Genomic DNA, 18,184 nt, shown 5'->3' with positions numbered 1-18,184 from the left:
AGTTCTCAATTTAGAATTAAGTAAATATTCTTTCTTTTGGGAAAATATGTCTTTGTCTTCTATATATGAATTCCTTTTTATAGCTTAGAACAAATTCAACTGACACAAGACTTTAAATGAGACTGAAAATAGTAAATATTTATTTTACTTTGTGTCATTTGAATGCCTCTTTTCCCTCTGTGATGTTTATTAATTAAAAAAGGTTTAAATAGTTCAGATGTCATCATATTTGATAAATTTGCATTCTTAGAGTCATGATAACTGCTCACCATAGGTTTTTTCAAATACCTATCATAATTCATTTGTTTTGTTTTGTTTTGTGTTTTGTGTTGGTGTTTTATTTTCCCAAGGAGGCATGTGAGCATGTCCAGTAGCTTACAGGGATATAGTAAGTATCACACAGATAACACAAGTGAACATTTTTAGATGATGAAACATTGACATTGTTGAGGTCAGTATTTATTATCTCTTGCATTCAACAATCTTTACATCCAGTATTTGGTTTTCTGTTTCTGGGTTAGTTTTCTAAAGCCAATAGCTTCTGGCTCTATCCATGTTCCCACAAAAGACATGATCTCACTCTTTGTGGTGGCTTCATAGTATTCCATGGTGTATAGGTATCACATTTTCTTTATCCAGTCTGTCATTGATGGGTATTTAGGTTGATTCCATGTCTTTGATATTGTGAATAATCCTGCAATGAACACTATGTGCATGTGTCTTTATGGTAGAATAATTATAGGCAAGTACAATAACCAAAGAGCATGGTACTGTGCAAAAACAGGCACACAGACCAATGGAACAGAATAGAGAGCCTAGAAATAAGGCCACACACCTATGACCATCTGATCTTTGACAAAGCTGACAAAAACAAGCAATGGGGAAAAGACTCCTATTTAATAAATGGTGCAGGGATAACCGACTAGCTATATGCAAAAGATTGAAGCGGGACTACTGTTCTATGTACAAAAATTAACTCAAGATGGGTTAAGGACTACCCCAAACTATAAAAACCCTGGAAGACAAGCTAGGCAATACCATCCTGCACACAGGAACAGGCAAAGATTTCATGACAAAGACACCAAAAGCAATGATAACATTGGCAAATGGGATCTAATTAAACTCACTAGCTTCTGCACAGCAAAAGAAACTATCAACTCAGTAAACAGACAGCCTAGAGAATGGGAGAAAATATTTGCAAACTATGCATTTGACAAATCATCTACAAGGATGTCAAACAAACAAGCAAACAAAAAACACCATTAAAAAGTGGGCAAAAGACATGAATAAACATTTCTCAAAAGAAGACATACATGTGACCAACAAGCATTTGAAAAAAAGCTCAATATCTCTGATCATTAGAGAAATGCAAATCAAAACCACAATGAGATACCATGTCATGCCACTCAGAATGACGATTATTAAATCGTCAAAAAAATAACACATGCTGATGAGGTTGCAGAGAAAAAGGAACACTAGTGCATTCTTGGTGAGAGTATAAAGTGGCTTAACCATTGTGGAAAGTGGTATGGCAATTTCTCAGAGAGCTAAAAGCAGAATTACCAGTTGATCTAGCAACCCTCTTATAAAGCAGTTTAATTCCCTTTTGTTCTGTTTCTGTCATCTAGATAAACCTGTGCACCCATGAACCTGTCTTAACAACAACACCTTTCCCTGAGATAAATTGTTTTGCCCCCTTGGTGTATGAAGGTGACTGTAGATTCCTATTTTTAAAAATAGCAGTAATTGCTTGGTTATATTAACATACACAATACAAATATGTTAGTCTGCTTTTGGAAAAATGGATCAAGTCTAGTTTCCAACATTGGGAACAAATTTGATCACAAGAAATTTCCAATTAGGCTTTTTCATATCAATATCAGTGAAGGTAAATAGGAATGATCCACATAATTACTGGTCACTGTTTTCTTTCAATGATGTAGCTTCAAATCCCTGTCTGCTAGACTAGTCTGTGAACAGAAAACAAGTTTGAGAAACCTCATCAGCTGAGGTGTTCCATCTACATTCATCCTCAACCCTGTTTAGGAACCATTGCCTATCTTGCCTTCTCTGCTAGAAGTATAATTCTTGAAACCCCATTTTTCATTTGCTCAACAGATTGAAACATTTCCTAAAGTTGAATATTGTCCTAGAAATTGGAATACCTACACCACATTCATTCACGCTAGTTTCTGCTTTTATCAAGATTCTTTGGGTCACTTTCCAAATTGAATTTGCCTCATGATTATCTAAAAGGGAAGTAAAGTACCCTGCACGTTTGTTTCAGGGTAATATAGTCCTCCGTAACTGCTCTGCAGTGCAGAAAACTGAGTACTCATGGTATATAGGAAGGCATACAGGGAGATTCAGAAGAGTTTGTTTAGAGCAGTGTCTCTCATCTCTGTTCCTAGATCTTTGTAAAGACTTTGGCACAAAGACAAAATTCGGTAAATATGTTTTAATTAAGCTGAATAATTGTTTATTATTTCTGCCTTATGATATCAGAACTACAATAAGCTCTGAACATACATGCAAAAAAAGAGAATATATTTCAGCTAAAACTGACTTGATGAAATCAGAGAACACAGAAAGTTCTGGATATTTGCAGATGGAGTTTAATAAATAGGAATAAAAGGCTCAATAAAAAAGGTGCACACACGCAGACACACACACACACACACACACACACACACACACTGCAAATGGAAGCAGCCAGACAAAAGCAATGAAGAACAAACGAGTAAAACTTATTAGGGAAAAAAAAGAAATTGAAATCAGAATTAAATGATATTTACTGGTCGTCCTATTGAAATACATGTTGCTTGACAGAAATCAACCTTTCCTCTGTGTTCCTAAACATCCATTACAGAACTACCCCAAGTCAAGAGATAGTCATTTAGTGATAACTAGCAGAAGTTCCTGATAATGGAGATAAAAGAAATTTGATTTGGGGATAAAAAAGAAGAGACATAAGAAGAAAAGAGTAGGATTTCTTAAAAAAAAAAAGTGGTATATCCCACACTGAAATGATGTCAAAGAAATGTTTTCTTCTGCATATGTTGTAGCCTAGCATCAACTGGGAGCATTGCTATTTACAAGGTGGCCTGTCTGGTTAAGGGAGATGAGCCAGAAGGAGATCACTGAAGCTTTCTGTCTGTCCTCTCCTTACCTGACTAAGGAAGGAGGCAAATCATTGTGTGTTATTTTTAATGCAGTGAGAAAAAAAAGAATCTGGTTTATATATGTTGAAAATAAAAGTAACACCATATGTTGTGCCCACCGAGAGCCATTATGATAATGCATCAGTCAGGGAGTGTGTAATTGCTCAGCTCAGAAATGGCATCGAGTCACAGCACTGACACCAGCAAATTTTCTGCAATTAGTGTTTGGTTCTTTTTTCTCTGCCAGGTTAAAAATAATAATGATGATGATAACAGAGCCTCTCTTCAACCACTGAAATGCTCATTTTCTTGTAATGTCTTGTTTGCTGGCAAACTGTTATTTAGGAAGACTGTCTTTGGAATGAAAGATATTTTTAATAAATACAACCCTCATTTACTTTCATTGAATGGACGTTTTATTCTTTCTGCTTCATTCTAATTCTACCTTCTCCTAGAGCATATCCTGCAGTTAGCTCTCCCTCTTCTGATATATTAGTAGAACATCAATTATCTTAGGCTATTTATTATTTAGCCTATAACTTGTCTTAGATAATCTCTTGGGTTGAATTAATCTGGGAACTTTAGCTTAATCTGTGGATGAAAGCCAAGGGTCTTCGAGCATTCTATAATCATATTCAGAACTGTGTGGGTATGTATTGTTATGTATTTTTCTGGAGAGTCAGTTACTCTCACTAGACCATAAAGGGGACTTGGGAACCAAAAAAAGCTCAAGACATTTAATTCTAGAAGCACATAGAAAGTATAGGTTGTCTCTTATATTGCTTTCGCCAAGTCCAGTTTAACACTTGAGCAACGTTAACTAATGTATCATGGTTCTAAGGACCTTTACTTTATTAACTCAGTTAATCTTTGTAGCAGTCTATGAATTGATTATTTTATCATTTCTGTTTTACAGATGGTAAAACTAAGACATGGGTTCATAAAGTTGGTAAGAGGGAAAGCCAGGCTTCATACTCAGGCAGTTGGGTTTTAAAGGCCATGCTCTTTATTACCTCCCTGTACTCACTGTGTATATAATATGCATATATTATTAGAAGGCCCATAAGTATAAACTCATTATTATTATATATTTTTGAACAGCAGGTTTGCTCTTTTAGTCTCAAGATTACAATCAGTGGAAATACACTGGCAAACTAATTCATTTATCTTATAAGCACTTACTACACATCTTTCACGTGCTTACCATTATGCAACAATTCACTTAAATCATCTCATGTAATGCTTGTGGTTGCATTCAAGGTAAGTTTGATAATCCCCATTTTACAGATGAGGGAATTGAAGTTCTGAGAGGCTAGATAACAAGTCTCATCTCATTCATAAAGCAGCAGAAGAAGAGTTCAGCTCATGTCTGTCTCCCTCAGATAAGGTTTTTCTTAGCTTCTCTGCAGGGCTAGATTTTCAATTAAATACTACAAACACTGCTAAAAGGTCTTCTAAACTTGGGGACAAGATTTATAGAAATCTACCTAGTTATTGTCAGCCCAAGGCAGCATCTTGTTTTATATAGGGATAAGAGTAAAAAATTATTGCTTTGAATAAATAATCATTTACTGTGCTCTTTCTTTCCATTTTAATTTTTACTCTTAAAGACTCTTGTCTGAATTCCAGACTAGCAACTACCTTCCTCATATTACCACCTGAATGTCCAGTAGGTATCTCAAATCTATATTCCTGAAACCAGAGGCCTGATGATGCAAAACTGCTCGTCCCTCATTCTTTTCCTCTTCAATAATGGCAATTCTGATTTCTCAGGTGCCCAGGCAGAAATCACTGCAATCATCACTCTGACTCCTTCCTTTTGCCCATAACCTACATCCAAATTGTTGGCAAGCCCTGTTGGATCTAAGAGTATATTACATAAAAACTCCCACCACTTCTCTTTACCTCCCAGCTCACTGGTCTATCATAACCCTCACCCTGCCCCCACCTATCCCCTAGGTGATTCCAGTAGCCTTCGGGCAGTTCTCCCCACATCTTCCCTTATGCTCCAGTACTCTCTTCTCATCTGTATGGCCCTGGTGACCTTATTAAATGTGTATTGAGTCAACCTAATGTGCTATTCCATACAGAAATCACATTTTGGTAGTGAAATTGAAACTGAAATTAATTAAAATGGAATGAAACTTACAATTTAGGTCTTCAGTCACACTGGAAACTCAGGTCCTAAGCCATCTTTCAAGTGCTCCATAGCAAGTGGTGAGTGACAATCCCGCTGGACAATGCAGATGTAGAATGTGTCCATTGGTTCAGAAAGTTCTATAAGACAGCACTACAGGGGTTTTCCATTGGGCTTCACATGATCTGGCACCTCATCCACTCCCCACCTCTGACCCCTCCAACCTCATCTCCTTCCCCTCTGCCCTCACTCATTGAGCTCCAATTTCACTGGCTTCCTGGTTAGTTCTTGATTGGCCAAGCATCTTCCTGCTTCAGGTCGTTTGCAGCTGCTCGTCTCTCTCCTGGAGTCATCTTCCCCCTGATATCTACACTGCTTGAAGTTAGGTCTCTGCTGAAATGTCAAGTTACTAGAGAGACTCTGTGATCACCCTAGTTAAAGCAGCAGCCTATCGAAGTCTTTAACCGTCTTAGCACTTATTCAGATGAGTTTCTCATTCAGCACTTATCACCATATATTTACTTACTTAATTTTCTCTTTACTCCCGTACTCCTTGAAATGTGAGCTCCACAAAGAACAAGATTATTATGTTGTTTGCCATTCTATCCTAAGAATCTAGTGTACTTTCTGGCAGAATGCAAATGAAAGAAAGAATAATTGAAAGTATGAATTTTGTTCTATTGCACAGGAAGCAGTGGCTGGGCCAAGCTGTGGGAAAAGTACGGGTCACGCTTACCCAGGGATGACCTCTGCCTGTATATCACATCGTCTCACCTCACTCAGATGCTGGAAAACCTAGGGCTTAAGTATAAGTGCTATGACCTTTTGTCCACCATGGACATATCTGACTGCTTTATCGATGGTAATGAAAATGGAGACCTGCTTTGGGATTTTTTGACTGAAACCTGTAACTTTAATGCCACAGCACCACCTGATCTCAAAGCAGAGATTGCAAAAGATCTACAAGAGCCTGAATTTAGTGCTAAGAAAGAGGGGAAGGTTCTTTTTAATAATAGTCTGAGTTTCATAGTGATTGAGGCATAACTATCAATCACAAAAGTATATTTAAAAATTATATTTTGAACAACTCCAATCATTCATTTATTTCCATATGAAATTACAAATACATTCATTAATGTAAATAAAGCACTGTTTCCATATGAGATGTAGAGAATTCCAAGACATTATTGGACTTCCATGTGGGATACTGCTGTTCTTATCCTGTCCCTCCTCCAGGTAGAAAGATCACATGCAGGCTCAATATAACATAAGCTAGAAAAATAAGACAACTGAATTTCTATGGCTTGTTGATGACAAAATTCATTCCATTTGCTGATTGTCTGAATTTTTCTAGAATACTAATAAAATATATACTATAGATTCTTTGTTAGTGAAGTATCCACTTAGTACTTTGAACACAAAGCCTGTGTTGCAACTGAATTTCCATGACTTACTGACAATAAAATTCATTCCATTTGCTGATTGTCTGAATTTTTCTAGAATAACTAATAAAATATATACTATGGATTCTTTATTAGTGAAATACGTACTTGTCAATACTTTGAACACAAAGCCCATGATTTGGCCCTTTTGTGAAGAAGTGTTTGTCTTTATACATTCTTCTATTGTACTTTCTATCTTATTAATTTTTAAGAGTAAGCACCTTTACAATATTAAAAAATTAATTCTTTATCATGTGTTGTCATTTCTTTCCATTTTATCCATGAATAACATTTTTGTTTGTCTTTTTGATATACTGAAGTTTTTCTATTATATTTAGCCAAATTTGTTTGTTTGTTTTTTAAGTCTGGTCTGACAAATTTTAAAAGACCTTCTAAAACCAAGATTTTAGAACACTAACATATTTTATTAAAATAAAATTATAGTTTTGCTTTTTTTTTTAAAAAAAGAAATCTTTAATATGTTTGAAATTAGGTAAGTATAAACAGTGAGAGCAAATTGTTTCCCCTCAAAATAATAGCCAGATGTATAAACAAAGTTTATTGAAGATCAAAAACCACAAAAGTAAAAGGTTTACTAGTTTGAAATGTACCTTTTACCAGATTTCTAGGAGTTTGGTAACTGCAAGGTTCTAGAAAACTTTCAATGCATTTTGATACTTCATAGTCTCTTATGTCACTCTTAAGACCTCCTATAAGACTAAGAGTTATCTTTGGACTGTAGGATTTCAGGGTTTTTTTGAAAACATATTTGATTTTTTCTTTCATTTCTAATGACAACACTCTGCTATTTTAGACATAAACAGTACATATCTTTAGATAAGTAAATAACTAATTTAATAATGAATACATAAATATTTTAAGTATGTAAATAATTACTACTCCCTGTCAGAAACAAAACAAGAGTAGGTTTTACTAAACAGCTCATGGTCCTCATTCTGCCAGTGAGGAAGCCGGCAACCCAGTGTGATACTCACTCTTTGATGTAATGGCTACCACTTAATGCTGCAGTATAATCACTTTAAAAAGTTAAATGACCCCTCTCAATCACCTAGTTATCCCCAGGGAATACACTGGCAGAGAGAGCCTATTTGCACTAATAAATTACCAAGCTTTGTTGTTCATAATAAGTAAAACTTGCATTGCTCTCTTTGTTTGGACAACTTCATCAATGCTTTTTGAATTATAAATTCCAATGAATGAAATGACAGTTATCCAGTCAGATTCCTGAATATGAACACTGAACCATTAATCATACTGATATGTACTACCGACAAAGGAAATCTGTGAGGCACACATGATCGATAGGTATGGGGTCATGAAGATCTTGAACAACCTCACCAGAAGGATAGCAATCCAGACTTTACAGAGTCTTTTGTAAAAAGCACACATGCAAAAACAAAAATAGAACTAACAATGCTATTTAAAGATACAAAAGAATTGCAGTCCATAGATTGGTGTTTGTAAATGTGGCATTTTTCTCATCCTTATTAAACCCTTAGTATACAGGATAAATAAATTCTCACCTGTTTAATTTTAATGCAATTGAAACACACACTTTTTTGAAGAGAGAAATTCCCATGTAAACCTACTAGTTAGCAATGGGAAGCTATATAAGTTCAAGGGATGGACTTATCCCTGGTTTCTTCTTGCACTGTATGATATTGCCAAAATTTGGGGCAGTCACATATTGACTTTCCAGGTTTATTCTTGTGTTTCAGTAAAAAGTGTTCAGTGTGAATTTGAAATGTTGTTTTATGTATCATTGTGGATCTCTCAGTGTTTAACACGGTGTCTTGTGTATGGTAAATGCTAAGTAAAGGGGAATCAATGAATTCTTTCCTTCTCAAACATTTATCTTATACCTTGTGCATTCATATTATCATTATAAAGAGATCTCAAGAACCCAACAACATTATGTGTTGCCATTAGTATGGGTGTAAAGCTTAACTTACTGAGGACTCTTTCAGCCTTTTTTTGCACTTATTGTTAGGGCATATCATCAAAGTCCAAAGAGAAAGCATGATGTGGAGCACAGCATTTTAGGGCTGGATATTTGCTTATTATAAAAATTGGTGACTTTCTTAATTAAAAACGCTACCACTGTGGGCCATAAAAATTAAGTAATTTCTAATGCACATCTATAAAAAGAGATGCAACTGCTATAGGGAATACTAGATCTTAAGTCTGTGAAACTGCACAGACCTGAATGTATATTTAATGTATTTTAAATGTTTGTTTAATGAGGATAGCTTGAATATGATACTTTAGTATTGAAATCATATTTATATGTGTCACATCATCAGAAGGTTCCTTCTAAGAAAATGCGAGCTTCTTGCAAAGTCCCACAGTGGAGCGAGTGGATTAAAATCACCTTGTTAAATAAAGCTGTAGAGCCAGACTTACTGGGTACAAATTCTGGCTCTATTATTTACTCACCAAGTGACCTGAAGAAACTTATTTTCTCTCAATTCTCATATTTCTTCATCTGCAAAATGAAGTGAATCATAGTATCTACCTTAGAATATGGTTATGAGAAGCCCAGGAATTAAGTAAGCTTCGTAAATATGCTCATAAAGTGTTGGACTCATTAGGAATACTCAAAAATATGAACTACCACTGTTACTAGTTACTCATGGGAACTCAATATAAAATGCAGAGGAAATAAAAAGTTTAAGAAAAATTACAACTAAGGCCAGAGAGCTAGTACTTGTAGGAACTGACCTAGTTTTGACCTTGAGATTCTTAGCCACAGGAAGTTGGCCGCTGTGTCTTTCAGAGCTAAGCTGGTCGTCCAAGAGACTCAAGGTGCCATCAGGATTGCGCCATCCAAGCCCTACCTTAAGGTATCTGCCTCCCTTAGTGCCTCATGCTCTAAGTGCCTGTGCTCAGTACTATAGGAAATGGCCCCATCTCAACTCCACCTGATTAGACTAGGTGGTGTGCAGCTGACACATGGATATAAACTTACTTATAAGCTAGCAGAAATTGATGAAACAGTCTTTCTGAAAATTATAAAATGCATCCATTAAAAATTATCTTAAAAATTCAGAATTACAGGCTGGGCACGGTGCCTCAAGCCTGTAATCCCAGCACTTTGGGAGACCGAGGCGGGTGGATCATGAGGTCAAGAGATCGAGACCATCCTGGTTGGCATGGTGAAACCCCATCTCTACTAAAAACACAAAAAAAAATTAGCTGGGCGTGGTGGCACGTGCCTGTAATCCCAGCTACTCAGGAGGCTGAGGCAGGAGAATTGCCTGAACTCAGGAGGCGGAAGTTGCGGTGAGCCGAGATCGCGCCATTGCACTACAGCCTGGGTAACAAGAGCAAAACTCCGTCTCAAAAAAAAAAAAAAAAAATTCAGAATTACAAACCTTGGCAAATGAGACATTCATTCACTTATTCACAATATATACAATTCATCAATATTTATGTAGTACCTCTTAGGTGTGAGGGAGTTTTTTAAGCAAAGGATATATCACAGTAAAGCAAAAACAACAAAATTCCAGACCTCATTGACCTGATTTCTAGCGAATGAAATAGACAAAAAATAAACATATGTCAGAGAATAATAGGTAATACTAAGAAAATAAAAGTAAATAAGGGGAAAAGAGTACCAGATGGTGTAATATTAAGTGGAGTGATCAGGGAAACTCTTTAAAATAATGAGATTTGAACAGAGATTGAAATGCAGTGAAGGAGGTAACCAGGCAGAGTTGGGAGCAGGACATTTGAAGAAGTGCAAATGCAAAGGCCCTGATGTGGAAATGAGCATGACATATCTAAAGAACAGTAAAGAGGCAAGGTAGCTTTCCATAGTAGCTGAGCTGAAAGATCCCAAGATAGATTCAAGCCTAGAGTGGCCACGGTGAGCCACATGTGGGAGGACCTCACTGGGATGCCACGGTTTGAAGGAGAGGCATGGAACCAACTTGCAGAGAGAATGAGAGATGCCAGGAGTGTAGAATCACATGGCCTTTGAAAGGGAGATGAGCTTTGGCTGTCTCAAGGAAGGGTCTTTGCAATTTCTATTCCTGTCTATGTCTAACCTGAAAACAAATACCCTTTTACTCCGGGTATCCTTGTGGCTGTCTGCCTCTTGCCTTCCAAATGTCTTAGGTAGAGCAACATATAAGATCTTATTCGGTTCTTACCTCATGAGTTAGAAAGATTAGTTATTATTATCCTATTTAATAGGTGAGGAAATGGAGCTACTAACACATTGAATAATTTAACCCAGCTCCCAAAGCAAGTTGATAACGAGAAGTTAGCCAAACTCTGTATCTACTGATTCACACTGTATGTCTACATATTGGCCAAGTTAAATTTGTGATCTTCATTCATCTTAGATGCAGAGTATGACTTCATAGAACTAAATCACCATTGTGCCTAAATATCCACTTGTAAATTGAAGGGGATCTGATTGTCAAAGAGAAGACGCAATCAGAAGAACAAAGAGTAGTATGAAAAAAATCACCTCCTTGAATAATGAGATAGCACTCTTTCTAAATACTACACTTCGCTAACAAGTTCATTTTAAGCTTGTCATAAATATCTGACTTTTCCATCCCATTGCTTTGACTTCTGCCTGTATTTCTCTTCCTCTACTCCTACCAGGTCCCAAACATCACCAATTTCGTGTTTAAATTATCTGTCATCCATATTCTCGCTCCCCTATGATTCATAAACTGTGCAATACACATCCATAGTACGCGATCAACTAATGCAAGATAGTTAAAGCTAAGGTTCATGTAATCCACTTCTGAATGTGATATACGCCATAAAAAGGCGACTGCAGTAAAAGGGGGTTGATTTAAGAGGCTCCTTGGGTAACGACAGTCACAATTTCTAAACATGCCAAAAATTAATTAGGGCTCTGAGTCAGATTACAGTAATCTCTGTAGCAATGGATTAATAAATACAACCAGACACTGTTCTGGAGGCTTCACTGACACACGGAGATATTCTACAGAAGTGCCTTTCCGTGATCATATTCTTCCCTTGAAGAATTAGCTGTGTTTCCTGATTTGTCTTAATGATACTTGAAGGACTTTGCAAACAACCTGCCTACGATAGAAAATGTTGAAATAAATCACAGGAGCCAGCAGGTACAGTCCAAGCTTGCTGAGTTCTCCAAAGACATTTGCTATAGAAGATGCAGAAAAATGTCAGTACCTTTATTTATGTTCTATAGCTAACTAATTTCATGATAATTTCATTTCTATACTGTGATTTTTTTTCCACATGTGTTGATATATGAGTTTCATGAGTTATTCTCTGGTTTTCAATGCAGGCAGACTGGACATAAATCCCAGGGTTTGTAGAAGAGGCAGTTGTTCCATGCTACTTGTTATCAGCACAAGCACATTGCAGCCTTAGCTTATTTAGCAAGATATTGCCACTATTCTACCCCACAATAGCCTTTAATGGAAGGTGCATTACCATCCTTGTGGTTTGTTTATAATTATTTTTACTAGGTTTTTTTATTTCTCCAGGACTGATTGTGAGAAGAGTTTGGACTTACTCCTCATTGTGTAAGTTACCCAGGCAAGGAAACTAGCCGGGGCTTACTGCTCCAGAAGAAGCCTCATGGGATGGATTTGCTTAGGCAAGGCTGGCAACTCACAAGTTCCCATCTGTGTGTCCTAGGAATGGTGGTGCAAACACTGGCTCCTCAGCTTGACTGCCCCCCTCTGTTTTCTTTGGCCCCTCTAATTCATAGTTTCCAGCTTGAAAAAGAGTTAATCATGGAGGAAGATTCTTTGATAAATAAAACAGACCATGGGGATTCAAAAGACTCCATTTTAATAATAGTTAACATTTATTGAGGGCTTACTATGTGTCGTGGTTGTGTTAAGTGTTTGTAGGCATTATGCAATCTAATCCTCATAACAAGCTTATGAGTGAATCAGTTACAATTTCTATTCCAATTTCACAAAGAAGAAAACTGAGGTTTAAATTGTTTATTAAATTATATAATGTCTGCCTCATTCTCATATCTGGTGCAGCCAGAATTCTAACCCACATGAATTAACCCCAGGGACCATATTCACAACCATTACATCTAGCTTTAATGTTGACCTTCATTGACTCTCTGTCCCTTTTCCTCTTCTTTAAGTTTCATATAGGAATTATCTCCTAGCTTCTTAATTTTCATTCTATTTCCCAGGGATGTATCTCACTTGGTGACTCTAGTATGAAGATAGTACCTGTTTGACTTGATCACCTTTGGCCCCAAATATGTTATCTTTAAGTGGTAAAATACATTATCTTCAAGAGGCAGTTCCTATATGACTATGGCTTGGTCTCTTGGGCAAGAGAGGACAATCCCAGTGAACTGATCCATTATTTTGACCATGTGTAAACATATCCTCAGTTACTGAGTATCTGATGACAAGAGCATTTTTAACAGTAAATATTGAGGCCAGTGTAGCTCCAGCTGGACAGGGTCGTGAGGTGAGGTGCAGAGACTAGCCCTTCTCCCTTCCTTCTATGGTAATAGAATGTCTAATTTTTAACTAGGAATAAGCCTGCCCAGATAAAGACTACATTTCTTATACACCCTTGGAGTTTGATATAGCCATATGACTAAGTTCTAGGGAACAGAATGTAGTAAAAAACAACACAATTTGTGGAACATAATGACAAAGGAAGAGATATATTCTCCTCTTCTATATTTCACCTTCTGGACAGCTGTAATGTGGCTGTGGTAGTCAGCTATGCCAGACCATGCAGACAACGACAGCGACACCCTAGGAAATGTGGAGAAACAAGGTCAAAGGAGCCGCATCCCTGGACCTGATGGAGCAGAGTTGCCATTTTGGGGTGGACTACCCACCCTCTGAGTGTTATCTGAGAGAGAAAGAGAGTTCTACCTTGTACATACAATGTTAACTTTCTTAGAGTAATGAATGTTATAATATATAATGTTACAATAAATGTTTCTTTATGCAATGTTACATTGTAACATTGCATCATTCAGTGTTACAATGTACAATGTTAACTTTCTCAGAGCAGCTGAAAACAGGCCCAAACTACCATAGGTAGCTTAATTTGACCCACATATTTCCCGTCTGTTTCAGAATCTTTTTTTTTTTTAATTGGCAAAAAAAGCCAAAAGAAACATTATGAAAATGGAAAAAAAAAAAACATGGAAAATACAACATAAGTTATACCGACAGTAGGAAAGTGCATGTCTGTGTTGGAGAAAAAACACAGACATGTTTCAAATGGGACCAAAATACCAAGATGAGAAGGGAACCCATCTTATCAGTCATTTAATTTGAATTATGTCAAACACCCAGAAGATGAGTAGATGACTTAGTCATTCATCATGGTATTTAGTTATATTTCAATAAAACATAAAAACATGAACATTAACAGATTCTGTGAAAGGTGCCCATGAACTGCTTTTAAAATTTCTTTGGACTGAAAGAAATGACCTGGGAGGCTTTTTAGGCATGTAAATTTCTTAGTTCCATCCCAAATCTGAACCATGTGTGCAGTTTAGGAATGTCTTTATGAACTGACCAGGTGATTTTCTGGCTCACTAGAGCACCTAAACTTGCAATATATTGAGGTTTGGAAAGAATATTACAACTATGAAAAATAGTAATAATTACAGAAACATTAAAATCATACACTTACCTATCTCGATCAGTATTTATCTAATTGCTGCAATTAATAATAATAGTATCTGCAGTGAATTGAGTACTTATATTTACCAAGGACTGTGTAAAATTCTGGACATATTATTTTATTTTGTTTTCACAATAAAAAGTCAGTCTTTAAGATTATCATTTTTCAGATGAAGACTCTGAGGTTTGATAGGTTTAGCCTTGCCCATAATCTAAGCTAAAAAGCGATAGCATGGAGTCTTTTCTGGATTTTCCCCTCCATAGTCCAGGTGTTTAACTCTTAGACAGGAAGGTCTTTCATGGAATCTCAGAGCTGTTTTCATTCAGAGAAAAAAATCACGGCTCAAGATTATTTAAGTAAGCAGTAGTGAGCGCATGGGTGTTCAGTAAGTCTGTATCTGCCATTTGGACTATATCATATAGGATCTGTGAAAAGACATGAGTTCAGGGATTAGAAGAAAAGAGAGAACATAAAACACATTTTCTGGACCGGGCATGATGGCTCACACCTGTAATCCCAGAACTTTGGGTGGCCAAGGTGGGTGGATCACAAGGTCAGGAGTTTGAGACCAGCCTGGACAAATGGTAAAACCCTGTCTCTACCAAGAATATAAAAATTAACTGGACTTGGTGACGGGCATCTGTAATCCCAGCTACTCAGGAGGCTGAGGCAGGAGAATCGTTTGAACTCCAGAGGCGGGGGTTGCAGTGAGCTGAGATCATACCATTGAACTCCAGCTTGGGAGACAGGGTGAAACTCCGTCTCATGCAAAACAAAACAAAACAAAACAACAACAACAAAACACATTTTTTTGTTTTATACAAAGGCCAAGATTTGTATAAATCATTTTAGCAATTTTAAACACATACACACACACACACACACACACACACACACACACACACAATTTTAGAGATGTAAAAATGCTTTCAGTGGCTTCCTAAGATGTGACTGCTCTGGTTTCAGAATTTTAAATTCACAATGATTTAACAAAATCTTGTTGTGAATTGTTTTAATTTTATAGTTTACTTTTGTTGATTTTTTTGTCTGCATCTGGCTAAGTTATGGTTAGCATTTTTCAATTTTTGTTTGTTTGTTTGTTTTTTGAGATAGAGTCTAGATCTATAGCCCAGGCTGGACTGAAGAAGTACAATCTCAGCTCACTGCAACCTTTGCCTCCTGGGTTCAAGGATTCTTGTGTTTCAGCCTCTCCAGTAGCTGAGACTACGGGCACATACCACCACTCCCAGCTGATATTTTTGCAATTTTGGTAGAGATGGGGTTTTCTCATGTTGGCCAGGCCACTTTTGAACCCTTGACCTTGAGTGATCAGTCTGCCTTAGCCTCCCAAAGTACTAGGAGTGATCAGTCTGCCTTAGCCTCCCAAAGTACTGGGATTACAGATGTAAGCCACCATACCTCACCTACACGTGTGTGTGTGTGTGTGTGTGTGATTTACACCCAGGCATAAAGATGCACACACACAAATTATTTATATATACCCTTCCACATTTATATCCCAGCTGTCTGTCGATCTCTATGGAGAGAGAAAGCATGATGTGGATTACAAATTCATCTTAATTTAACATGAATACTTGTGGATTTTCTTAATTTAAAATAATACTTGCACAAGCAAGACACAAGTATATATCAAATTTTAATGGGGTTCTTAATTACAGAAGGAAGTTAAACAAAGAAATTAACATACAAGATGCTACATTTAATTCAAAGACATCAATGTATTTCATGCTTTTGTTTTATAGTAAAAAATTTTAACAGTACTACTCTGTAGAGAAAAACAGGTCTTTATTTTCAATAAAAATAAAAATGCTAGAATTAAATAGATTAATATCTAATTTTATATCTTCGTTTATATTATGTGCAAAATTATCTTAAATATTTGTTATGGTGAAGTGGCTTTCTACCAAATTGGGCCTTTTCATAGTAGAAAATGTTAACACAAATTGTAGCATAAATCATTGCCTCATAGAATTCCAGAAGGCGCATATAAAAACCCATATCTTTACTGCACATATTTCCCATTAACCATAATCTATTAGTAATTGAAGTTCATTACAAATTCTTGTAGACTTTATTGCTATCATGCAGCATGACATACCGGACCTGGCTTGCATAACAAGAAGTCCTTGCTGGGAAATATCCTATTAACAATGACAGTGCATTTGTCATTTTGATAATAAACCCAAGAGCTGTCTGTAGACTATAAATTATCAAGGCGCCATTTGTGCTGCCCTGGCTTGAAGATTTGTCAGTGTTTCCATTTTAAACCCCTGATTTTCAGTGAGTTGTAACTCAACTATCGGAATCTGCAGTGAGCTGCAACTTCACATCCAAGGACTCAGCTCGTGACATTTTTTGAAACAATTCTTAAATATGACTTACATTTTCCAGTCAGGAAGAACAGAGGTCTGCTGGCTTAAGCACAATAATATCAAAGAGATCCGTAAAACATAATCACTTCTTGCCCAGAGAAATATGTTTAGATCTGGTCCAGAATACCTAGGCATATTTAAAGTCCAAGTTTGTAAAGGTTCCTTTTATATGTCTTAAAAAGACATTATTTATTTTTAGAAGGGTGACAACTAAAAGCAAACGTCAGGCATTCAAGGTAACTACATATGTCAGGGGATTTTTCCTTTCATACAAGAGCTTCCATTTCCATCCCCTTCAGATTAATACTTTGAAAAATAGAAGAATTTACATGGAGCAGTGAGGCACAGTACTGTCAAGGGGGAGGACAATTTGAGAAGCAGATGTATATTTGAAACAGAAATAGTCATGACTTTGCAGATACATGTGCCATTGGCTTGGAGGTGAGCTTTACCACTCTGTGACATCTCTCAGCCAAATAGCTGGAAGCCAGCAGAACCAGAAAATGCTTTCTGGATACATGATGGACTGGTTCCACAATCTACAATCTTTTTCTTACTTCAAATTGGGGTGGCAGATAATTATAATTACTTGAAAAATTTCCCTAATTCCCAAATTAAGGTCATTCACTTCTATAGATACAGACAGAAACCAAAACTCTCAAGTCTCAAGGTTCTATAGAGGGTGATTAATTATCTGAGCCTTTGGACAGCAGTTGCATATCAGCGTGCAAGCTGGGTACCATGGGAAAGGTGAAAGTGAAGGAAATGACTGGTTTCAGCTCTCAGAGAGTTTGCTAATTCCTAGGGAAGACTAATAAGTAAGAACATAAATATTATACAAGAAAGAGTGAGATGTAAATACAAAATAGAGCTATCAAAACTACTTGAGGAAAGCTAAAGCAATTAATTTTTACCAGAGGCTTAAACAAACAGACTTTATGAATAAGAGACATTAAAGCAGAATCTTTAAGAATTTCATCTTTTTGGAGACCACCATATTCCCCACTTCAACCCCTTGCATCACCATGTAACACAATGCTCTTTTCTGGGATGCATTACAATATGAGGAGAATAACAAATGTCCACTATAGGAATGACCATTAGCTTGGTTGGGGTGGACTAACATATACTTGCCCAACTTCTAACAATTAGAAATGCAAACTCATGTTAGAGTATACCAATTGCTTAGAGTGATTGGGAACAACTGAAGTGTAGCCAGCTAGAATAAACCTCATTTTATTTTAGGGACATCATAATGTCTGGGTCCTTCTAGCCCCCTGTTAATGACACACTGGGCTTTCACTTTTACTCAATCATTAAGTGAGGGAAAACAGAGAAAATATTCATTATATTGAATTTTATTATGAAACATTTTAAAGAAATATCAAATAA

General features: G+C 36.6%; 2 protein-coding genes across 7 annotated transcripts in view; one reads left to right on the top strand and one right to left on the bottom strand.

Moving 5' to 3' along the window:
• The window catches only part of HNMT (histamine N-methyltransferase), a 46,886-nt gene extending 39,895 nt beyond the window's left edge, over positions 1–6,991 (top strand). For both annotated transcript variants that reach the window (XM_002749473.7, XM_035305015.3), the window contains exon 7: positions 5,987–6,991. In XM_002749473.7, the coding sequence (XP_002749519.1) occupies positions 5,987–6,342 (356 nt within the window). In that variant the 3' untranslated portion in view covers positions 6,343–6,991. The remainder of the gene's footprint in view (positions 1–5,986) is intronic.
• Positions 302–18,184, bottom strand: part of LOC144576666 (uncharacterized) — a 489,614-nt gene continuing 471,731 nt past the window's right edge. For 3 of the 5 annotated variants that reach the window (XR_013518956.1, XR_013518957.1, XR_013518958.1), the window contains 2 exons: positions 16,803–16,919; positions 302–14,824 (listed from right to left, as the gene is read on the bottom strand). The gene's annotated coding sequence lies outside the window, so the exon portion shown is untranslated. The remainder of the gene's footprint in view (positions 14,825–16,802; positions 16,920–18,184) is intronic. The other 2 variants (XR_013518959.1, XR_013518960.1) reach the window with 1 other exon arrangement.

This window comes from Callithrix jacchus, chromosome 6 (assembly GCF_049354715.1).
Source record: "Callithrix jacchus isolate 240 chromosome 6, calJac240_pri, whole genome shotgun sequence".
Classification (NCBI taxonomy): domain Eukaryota; kingdom Metazoa; phylum Chordata; class Mammalia; order Primates; family Cebidae; genus Callithrix; species Callithrix jacchus.
This window is presented reverse-complemented; position numbering and strand designations above follow the sequence as displayed.